This window comes from Arachis ipaensis, chromosome B7, assembly GCF_059453495.1.
Source record: "Arachis ipaensis isolate K30076 ecotype BB chromosome B7, ASM5945349v1, whole genome shotgun sequence".
NCBI classification, from domain to species: domain Eukaryota; kingdom Viridiplantae; phylum Streptophyta; class Magnoliopsida; order Fabales; family Fabaceae; genus Arachis; species Arachis ipaensis.
The window spans coordinates 43,084,726-43,095,502 of NC_142442.1; the positions used below are offsets into that span (position 1 = coordinate 43,084,726).

Below are 10,777 nucleotides of genomic sequence, written 5' to 3' on the forward strand. Positions count from 1 at the left end.
GTGATGCCCTTGCATAAAGCCAGCCATGGAAAGGGGTAAGACTGACTGGATGAAGATAGCAGGAAAGCAGAGGTTCAGAGGAACGAAAGCATCTCCATTCGCTTATCTGAAATTCCTACCAATGATTTACATAAGTACTTTTATCCCTATTCTATTATTTATTATTCGAAAACACCATTATCAATTTATATCTGCCTAACTGAGATTTGCAAGGTGACCATAGCTTGCTTCATACCAACAATCTCCGTGGGATTCGACCCTTACTCACGTAAGGTATTATTTGGACGACCCAGTGCACTTGCTGGTTAGTTGTATCGAAGTTGTGAACCATGGTATTGGCACCATGTTCTTGGCGCCATTGCCAGGGAAAGAAAGAGCCATGAATTTTACATAATTAAAGTGTAATCACGATTACGCGTACCAAGTTGCTCACGTTGCCAGGGATTGTTTGAGCCTGGACATCACAATTTCGTGCACCAAATGACACCAAGTGTATCATCCATAGGAGCTTGGTTGAAGGGAAAAGAAAGGTTGTAAGGGTAATGATGTTGGTGCAGTGGTTCAATGGGTGCTTGTTCACAGGGCTCATATGGTGGTTGGTATGGGAGATATGGATTGGGGTCATATGGAAGTGTTTGGTAGGATGAGGCTTGTGAGTATGGTTGAGGGCTATATTGAGGAGAATGTTCATAGGCATATGGTGGTGGTTGTTGATAATCATAGGGAGGTCCACCATCTCCATCAGATTGATATGCATCTTGGAATGGCTCTTGCTCATAGTATGTTGGAGAGGGTTGTTGCCATGAAGGTTGTCCATAAGTTTGAGGCTCTTCCCACCTTTGATTGTTCCATCCTTGATGCATGTTCTCATTGTAGCTTCCATTCCCTACAACATTATTGTAACCAAACTCATAGCCAAAGTGGTGAGAATTCATAGTAACAAGAGAAAATAAAAATAAAAAATAACAAGAAATAATGAAATTAAACTCCTAAAACTAGCAATAACTAACAAAGAAACAAAAGGCAAATATATTCACAATATTCACAATAACCAATAATAAGGCACACGTTTGCAAGTCCCCAGCAACGGCGCCAAAAACTTGGTGGAGGAAAAATGACGGTAAAGAATTTCTCAAAATAACTTCGTTGCAATTATAGATCTAAACCGACAATTAAACCTCAATCAACATTTAAATTGTTTGTCACAAATACAAAACCAATAAAATAGCTGAAGTATTTAAATCTCGGGTCGTCTCTTAAGAAATTATAGGGAAGTGTGTTTATTATTGGTTATGATGTACTTCTTTTTGGGGTTTTGAAATAAGGAACAAGAAATGTAAATAGCAAGAAAGTAAAGAAAACACAAATGGTAAAAAGGTCTTGGCAAGGGTTAATGGTTAAGGATATTTTCGTTATCACTAACCACAATATGATAGTTGTAGGGATCAATCTCATTTATTCATCCTCTAACAATTGAAGGAAGGTCAAATGAGCTTCATCAATCTTAATCCATAAGTCCTAGCCACTCACTAATCGAATTAGTGAAAGCTAGTGTCAATGGACATCAACCATCAATCACTTGGGCATTAGCAACTCAAGGTCACCCAAGTTACCAACCCAAGCCAAGAATAGAAAAATCTACTCTATAGCTAAAAGAGACATTTCATCAAACACATAGAATGCAATAAAGAGAAACATCATAAAATGCAAGAATTAATAAAAGCCATAACTAACACAAGCAAGAAAGTAATAAGAGAAACCAAGGCAAACATAAAAAAAGACATGGAAACATAAAATTGCATTAAAAAGGAAATTGAAAGTAACACAAGAGTTCATAAATTAAATGGACAAAATAAAGGAATCAATGAGAGAAGTAAATAACTAAATTTCTAGAATAAATAGAAGTAAGAGAAAAATAAATTAAAATAAGATTGAAACCTAAACCTAAGGAGAAATTGAAAGAAGAAACCCTAAACCTAGAAAGAGGAGAGAGCCTTTCTCTCTAGAATTTTACATCTAAAAAATAAAGTGTGTGAATGAATGAATGATGCAATTGATCCCTCCCAGCTCCACTTTGCAGCCTCTTGTCTTTATTTTCGGGCCTAAAACTGGGTCAAAAGCAGCCCAGAAATTGCCCCCAACATTTTGTGTTAATTGCAGCATGATGGGTGGTGGAAATTTACCAGTTAAGAAATCAAAATACGGAATATATTGCAAGTACAGTTCTCAACCAGCTAAGATCCGCCTTCTCAATTTAAAAAGGGTTGTCACAAAAATTAGAATTAAAAATACTGGGAGTATGAGTCCCAGGTCGTCTCTCAACGAGTTGCAGGAAAGAGTGCTAATTTATTAATCAGAAATTTTTCCGAAGGTTTGAGTTGGATAATGAGTAATTAAAATAATCGTAAATTAAAGCAATAAAACTAAGAACTATTATTAATATAAAAAGCCTTGACTGGGGAATTGATTAATTGGAAGTTCTATCCTTGTTGGAATCTTCTCAAGGGTAGTGTAAAGAGGTTGTTGTTTTCACTTAGTTAACCCTTAATAAATAAAGGGAGGTCAAATGATTGAACTAACTTTTATCCGCAATTTCTAATCCTCTCCTTTGGGAAAGTCTAGCGTTAGTAGATACAGAATTAGCCAACGATGTCCAATTTAACTAAGCACTTGAGTATTCCGACTCAAGTGTCTCCTCTTAATCAACCCCCATGTCAAGTAGAAAATCTACTCCATTGACATGGATTTAATATTCATAAAAATATAAGAAGACATAATCAAATAAAATCAAATCAAATAAAATAAAATAGAAATTTAAAATTAATTAAAAGTAAAAGCAATTCTATGTATTAATAAATCCAAAATGCAACATACTTATTTGAATAGGGTCAATGATCAACTGAAAAGAGTAAAGGAATAAGGAAACAAACTAAAGTAATAACTTCGACGGAGGTGATGATTCTTCAACATCCAAAATCTAAAGCAAAAGCATAAACTATCAATGTAAGCGAATCTAGATTCAGATCTAAAACTAAAAGTAATCCTAATATCAATGTATCTCAATGTGTGTGGATGCCTATGGGTGTGTCAAAGCGTATTGAGTCTCTTCATGTTCCCTCGCTTTTATCTATGTTTCTGGGCCAAAAACTGGGTTAAAATACGGCCCAAAATCGCCCCAGTGCCTTCTGTTATTTTTGCAGATCGCATAGGTCACGCGTACGCGTCGTCCATGCGTTCGCGTCATTCAGTGATTTTCCTTGTCACGCGTTCGCGTCGTCCACACGTTCGCGTCATTCGTGCAGACTTCAATCCACGTGTACGCGTCAGGCACGCGCTCGCATTGCTGCGATTTTCTTCATTCCGCGCGTTCGCGTGGGGCACGCGCTCACGTTAGTGTTCGCTGGTCATCTCCTTAGTTTCTTGTGTTCCTTCCATTTTTGCAAGCTTCCTCTCCATTCTCTAAGCCATTCCTGCCCTATGAGGCCTGAAACACTTAACACACGGGTCACGGCATCGAATCGGATAAAGGATAATTAAAAGGTACTAATTTAAGGTTTTTAGGAAGCAAGTTTTCAACCATAAACAATACAAGGAAGGAATTATAAAATCATGCTAATCATATGAATAAGTGGGTAAAGACTTGATAAAACCACTCAATTAAATACAATATAAATCATAAAATAATGGTTTATTACAGCATGTGACGCTTGTCACGCGTACGCGTCATCCATGCGCACGCGTCGACATCAGCTTCTCAAATTTTCAGTTCTTTGTGTTCCTTCTAGTTTTGCATGCTTCCTCTCCATCCTTTATGCCATTCCTGTCCTATAAAACCTAAAATCACTTAACGCACATCTCACAGCATCGAATGGTAATAAAAGAGGATTAAAAATTAGTAATTTAAAGGCCTGGAAAGCATGTTTTCAATCATAGCACAAAATTAGGAAAGAAACTTAAAAATATGCAATTTACACGAATAAGTGTGAGAAAAGTTGATAAAAACCACTCAATTCAATACAAAATAAACCATAAAATAGTGGTTTATCAGTGCCAAGCCTACCTTTACCTCCATGGACAATGCCACTAAATTATACCATGAAAATAGCCCTTTTTCTCACTACTCCTTTTCTTTATCGATGCCTGGTTGGCCTCATCTACTTAACTACTACAATGCCAAATATCATGTACTCAAGCACACTTTCAAACTGCAACTTGTGTACTACGTTATTTGAAGGCTAGTTCAGGAAAAGGGGTCTTTTTTCTCAAGACACTCAACATTTCAAATTGTTAGCTTTAGCGGTAGTATGCTTGGACATCGCCAATCATTAAACGGATATTGTTTTTTTTCTAAGAAAATATTTGGTTTCTTGGAAGACTAAGAAACAAACCATCATTGTCTGCTCATCTATTGAAGCTGAATATTGGGCTCTTGCAAGAACTGCTTGTAAACTTGAATGGATGATTAATATGTTGTAATTCCTTTACAGTCTCATTGAATGGTGTTTGATGTTTTATTGCGACAACTTGAGCACTTTCCATATTGTGGTAAATTCTTTTTTGTGAGTGAACCAAACATTTAGATGTTGACTGTCACTTAGCCCATCAAAAGCCTTATGCTAGAGTGATGAAAGTTCTCCATGTCTCTTCTTTACGATAATTGGCTAACATCTTCACAAAGCCACCATCTTCTCATCCCTTCCATCTCAATCTCTCCAAACTTGGTGTTTTGGACATCATCTATCCTCTAGTTTATGGAGATGTATTAAATCATTTTACTTCTTTAGCTCACAATAGGAAAAAAATGGCCTCCAATAAACTCACACAATGGTTAAATCTAACAACAATGACCAGTTGATGCATCACTTCTTCTATACTATTTTGTTGTTTACCTTTTGTTCTTTTAGAAATAAATTCAGTTATCGTGACTCACCCCATTTGCCGGATGATATAATCTTTTCATGAATGTATAGATTTGTATAGATTTTGTTGTTACCGCCATGTATATAGTTTTATTCATTGTAAAGAATCATAAAAAAATATACGCAGGAGTTCATTGTTTGCCTTTGCCTATTTTCTTTTCTCAAAGTTTTATTATGTATTAATAATCAATTTTTTCAAAGTTAAGAATTTTATTATGTGAAATAAAAATATTTGAGACCACTATGGATCACCATACATGATTAAAGATGGGATTCCGCAAATAAGACATCAGGATACCACTTGTAAGAAAAGGAAAATGAGAAACACTAAAAGAAATCTCTGGTTCATCTTCTCAAGATCGTCGAGCACTCCTCCTCTTGTTTACGAGCAGCATGCAGAATTTGCTAATGGTCTGAGGACTGTCCTTTGAAGATTAATGAATTTTGCGCCTTCCAAAGTTGCCACATGAGGTGGGAAGCTAACCGTATTTGCTTTTTTTCCATCTCTTCTCTTCTTCAACTCCCCCATGAACTTAATCCACCACTTCCACATCTCGACGTCATCAGGTGTACACGAAATTTAAATTCCGGAGCTCTGCAATACTGCTGTTGACTGCGCACAAAGCAAGAGGTAGTGTTTTGTTGATTCCTCATGTTGGCCGCATCTTAGGCAGGTTGGGGAAACTCTAGGTAATCTTTCATGGAGTCCTTGGTTCACTAGTTGTGGTGCATAATTCGTCATGAGAAAACTCTAATTTTTGGCTGGATTTTTAAGTCCCAAATTGAGTTCCACATTGTTTTCATGCGACATTGTTCCCGTAGATGCTCAAGCGGCAGATGATAAAATTGATCTGCAACCCTATATCCGGATGCCACTGAATAATTACCTCTTTTCTCCAGAATCTAGGTCGGTATGTCTTCTTCTTCCTGTATCTCTATATGTAAGATTGCATGTGCTATTTCTGGTTGAACTGTTCTGTGATTGTTTGTTAATTCCATGCTCTATGATCTATCATAAGTTGCTCTACCCACTGCACTTGTATGTTGTTGGAATCCTTAATGAGTGTGCTCAGCAGAAAAAAATTCTTTATCCATCTGTCTTCCAACAACCGAACCTTATTTTTCACCCCTATCTTCCAAAATAAACCTTTTTTCACCCTTTTTCTGCCCTCCAAAAGACTTCTCCATCCCAAAGAGGGATCTACTCGAATTTTAGTTCTCTGAAAACTTGAGTATCTGAAATATTTACTCTTATAAACTCTGTGTATTAGAGGATTGTGTTTGGTCAGTAACCTCTAACCCTCCTTACCTAGCATAACCATGTTGAAAGCTCTAAGATCCCTAAAATTCAAATCGCCTTGATTCTTAGGTCAGCATATGATATTCCAGCTCACCCATTGCATCTTCTTTTCTGATCTTTGTTGTCTGCATAATCATTCTATGAATTTCTTCAGTTAAATTATTTGGGAGTTTGAAACAGGCGAGAGTGTATATAGGTATAGCAGTCGCCAATGCTTTTATGAGAACTTTCTTGTCGCTGGCCGACAATAGTGATATTTTCCACTGCTGTAACTTCTTAACAACTTTATCTTTAACATAGTGAAATGTAGCCTTTCTTAATCGTAAATGATTACACAAAGACCCATATACATATCCTAATTACCCACATGTAATATCTATAGAAAGTTACCCACATGTATTAATAATCCATTGCAATTTTTTTCCTTGCTTGAAATATCATGGGTGGCAAATTAGACCAATTGATAAATTAATACTCAAATTATTTTTTTATGATAGTAAATATAGTATTTTACTAAAAAATGGTGCATTTTAGAATTTTACAAGCGTGTGGTGCAATACAGAATTACTTTTAACAATTTATTTTATTATTTAAAAAATAAAGTAATTGCACCTAACAATTTCACTTTTATAATTTCACTTAAAAAAACAAAAATCTTACTTAACGGTTTTATTTTTTAATTTAAATAAAAACAAAAAATATCCTGTAACAATTTCACTTTTACTTTTTAAGAAAAAACAAAAATTTCTACTAGCAATTTTAATTTTCTTTTAATTTAAGAAATAAAAAACAAAAATTGCACTTAAGATCCGTTTGGAACTCTAAAAGCACTTTTTTTTTTATTTATAAAAAGTTACATTAATAGTGTTTGGTACAATTTTTTAGATAAACTTTTAAATTTTTAAAAAAGTTATTTAAGAGCTTTTAAAAAAGTTAAAAAATATCACTTCTCCTATTTTTAAAAGTTATTTTATCACTCTTATTTAATACAGAACTTTAAAATAAGTACTTCTATAATAACTTTTTAAACACAAAATAACTTATTTAAAAGTTATTACTGATAAAAATCCTTATATTTTAAACCCATTTTTCAAAAGAACTTATTTAAGAAGTTTAGACAAGCTGCCTTTAGCGATTTCACTTTTTCCTTTGTATTATGATAAAATCCGAGAAAACACAATATTTTTTATTTTCGTATATTTGTTAAATTAATAACTAATTACAATTTTCTTTTTCCTTTTTGAAAAAATTAACTATAAGGCTATCTAAGTTGAAAAGAATGTCCCTCTCTGCCTTGCCATTCCCTTCACAAGCCTGCTCAATTATTATTGGTAATATCCCTTTCCCACATCAACACGAAATTTTCTGTACTTATATAAACACAGCAAACGTCACACACACGGCGACACGGAAACTCCAAAAAAAAAAAAAAATCCATCTGTTTATTTAATTGAATATTTATTTATATGAAATGAATGGACGCAATTAAAAAGGCACCATTCTTATAAGCTGCCAGTTTTCTGAACCTGGTTTTGTCACAAATACAATTTGTAGTTGTAGGTCTCTTCGCCCCGCTTTCTTCTCTTCTTCTTATCTTGTGCCTTCGCGTGGCATGTATCAATTCAATTAAATCTCTCTTCCTTCTATGTCTAAAATATCATAACAGCATAACAAGCATGACAACAAGCAAATCAAGTAATGAAACTGCTGCTTCAGAACAACTCAACAACAATACAGAGTGTTGCATGTGCGGGGATCTTGGCTTCTCTGACCAGCTTTTTCACTGCAAAGTCTGCCAATTCAGATCTCAACACAGGTACCCAACATACACAATTCTTCCACTTTCAATTATGTCTTGTGATTTAGGAAGAGTGTTAGACTGTTAGGTATTCCACTAATACGAGTGTTTTAGTAATTTTAGAAGTTGATTTTAATTATATATATATTTTATAATTAAATTTATTGACTAAAATCACTGGAATATTGGTATTATTGAATTACCTGAAAATAACTGAAACTCTAGTATTTCTGGGATTGTTGAAATTTCTTTAAAACAATTGGGTAAATTTAATACCGCAATATTTTGAATCAAAACGTGATATTCATTTTGAAGGAGGATCCCTTTCTAATCTTTTTTCGCTTCTTGAAATCGTTCAGATATTGCAGCAATTTGTACCCGAAAGATGAGGCGTGTGAAACGTGCAATTGGTGTTTGAGTCAGAAAGAGAACACAAAAGAGAAGTCACCGAATTCGTCAAATTCTTCATCTTCTCATCACAGGAACAACGACGAGGGAAACAAGAACAAGAAGCTCATCAAGAAGCTCCAAATTCAGAAACCAATGATTAAGAAACCAAAGTCTCCGTCAGATCATCAGTCATCAAGATCACCACCACCACCATCGCCTTCACCGTCGGTTATGACACCGACACGGAAGAGAATCGTGACCAACCGTGCCTTGGAGGAAAGGCTGAGGAGGACCAAGTCAGAAGGGGTAATAGCGGCGGTTAGAAATGGTGGCGCCACCAAACAGGTCTTTAGGAATAAGGTCAGAAGGTACAAGCTTTTGGATGAGGTTTCAAGTTGAGTTAAGCAAACAAAACTTAAGCAAAATAAAAAGTTTTATATTTTTTATTTAGAAAATATCGTTCCATTTTCGAACTTTAATACATTGAGTATCAATGTAGTAAAAGTCGAAAGAATAGATACTTTTGAAAAGGAGGAGTACATAAAAAAATGATGTCGATTATAGGTTTTTATTTTTTTTTTCCAAAATTTCCCAAACAATGTATATAAATCAAAAGTGAAATAATGAATGAGCCATTGCGGCCCCACTTTCTCCTCAAAAGATTAGAACCTGGGATGAAATTCAGGATTTAGTATGCCAATTGAATACTGAATAATGCAGTTTGGACAATACTCTAGCAGAGTAATTAATCATTAATAATTTTTTCAAGAACTTTATAGATTTCAAACTTCAGTTTTACAAATATTCAATCTATTTTTTCATTTAACTAACTCTCAGATTTAGAATTTTATGTAATCAATAGATGGAGCATCCAATAGATGGAGCGAATTCTTTTACATATTTGCAGAATTTGATTTTCAATAAGAAAGAAGTCTCTATCCAAATTGCCAAAAATGAAGTCTTGAAATATTGACATGCTAAGACGTGTCGTACTATCATCTAAGATGTTATGTTAATATTCAATAGAATAAAATAATTGTAAATGTTAAAATAGAAATTTTTAAAATTTTAATAGATTAAAATTAAAAAAATGTAGGAATTACAATTGAAATCAAGTATTTTACAAAAATAAATATTTATTTAAGTCAATAATCAATATCAATAAAAGAGTCATGTGTCATCCCGAAAAATGGTTGGAAACTGTCTTTTATTCATTTATTCTGCATTATAATGTGAATGATATCGGTGATGAAGCAAGTGATACTAGATTGTTATAAAGTCTTGAGTAAGTCATGAATGATAGAGACGCGTCATTGTTGTAAAGCAAAAAAGTCTAAAAGGAGAGCGTTTTGCAAGTTTGCTAGAAGTTTCTACGCAATATCACACACGCTTTGAGGTGGTGGGGCTTAGTTGGCCCTTCATACACAAGAATCTTTTAACTAATTTACCTTTTTTTTCTTAACACAAGAAACAAATATGAAACAACACAATTAAATTAAAAAAAATAAAGAGGAATCAAATTTTTTATTTTAGTGCCAGACAAGCGACATTGAAGTTATCTATTATTCCGATGGTTATTTGAAATTAAGTTGTTTATTGGACTAAGACGTGAGGTCTAGATTTTCTTTACCGACTTTTTTTAGCGCTGAGGTATTGTCGTTCGAATTCCTCGTGAGGAGGTGAAGGATGTACCTGCAAGAGACTCTCATACCTAACTTGGCAAGAGTTTTAGCGAGTTTTTTACTAGATTGGATCTAAATATACTTGAGGGTGTGATACGAAATTTCCACATAACTATCGGCAAGTGTACCGGATCGCATCAAGTAATACCACTGTGAGTGGGTTATCATTCCCACGAGGATTAATATATTAAGCAATCAATGATTAATTGATTATTTTAGGTAGACAATTCATATTGGGATGATGAGCAGTAAGTAATTTAAATGACTTAATAAAGAAGTAAATGAAAGCTATAAAATGACAAGAAAGTAAATGACGTAAATGTAAATAACTAAAAATTAAATTGCATGAATGTAAATGACTGGTAAGTAAATGACAAGAATTAAGAATGGAAAGAACATTGGGATCAAGAGATGTTGTATTCTCAGGATCAATAACTTTAATCTCCTCTTCAATCATGCAATTGTTGATCTCTTGGCAAATCATAAGTAACTGAACTCCAATTCCTTGGTAATTCAATCTCTCTTAACGTGATCAATTGTCAATTCCTTGATCTAATTGCTCATGAAAAGAGATGAAGATTAGTATCTGATTTATATAGATTGATTATATGTCACATATCAATCCCAAACCCAAATTCACAAGAATTGGGAGAAATATCTTCAAGCTTCTATGATCCCTTTTCTAAGT

At 34.1% G+C, this 10,777-nt stretch overlaps 1 protein-coding gene across 1 annotated transcript; it reads left to right on the forward strand.

The window, feature by feature from the left end:
- The first annotated feature begins 7,529 nt into the window (after positions 1-7,529).
- LOC107609558 (uncharacterized) lies at positions 7,530-9,067 on the forward strand. Its single transcript, XM_016311558.2, has 2 exons — positions 7,530-8,035; positions 8,377-9,067. Exons 1-2 carry the CDS (start codon positions 7,896-7,898, stop codon positions 8,804-8,806), a joined length of 570 nt encoding a protein of 189 aa, XP_016167044.1. The 5' UTR covers positions 7,530-7,895; the 3' UTR covers positions 8,807-9,067.
- The last annotated feature ends 1,710 nt before the right edge of the window (positions 9,068-10,777 follow it).

What these genes read in the sequence shown, in the direction of transcription:
- LOC107609558 (XM_016311558.2), top strand. Translation starts at nt 7,896, where the DNA reads ATGACAACAAGCAAATCAAGTAATGAAACTGCTGCTTCAGAACAACTC. An exon ending in CAATTCAGATCTCAACACAG is followed by an intron (nt 8,036 to 8,376) that starts GTACCCAACATA and finishes GAAATCGTTCAG; the next exon opens with ATATTGCAGCAATTTGTACC.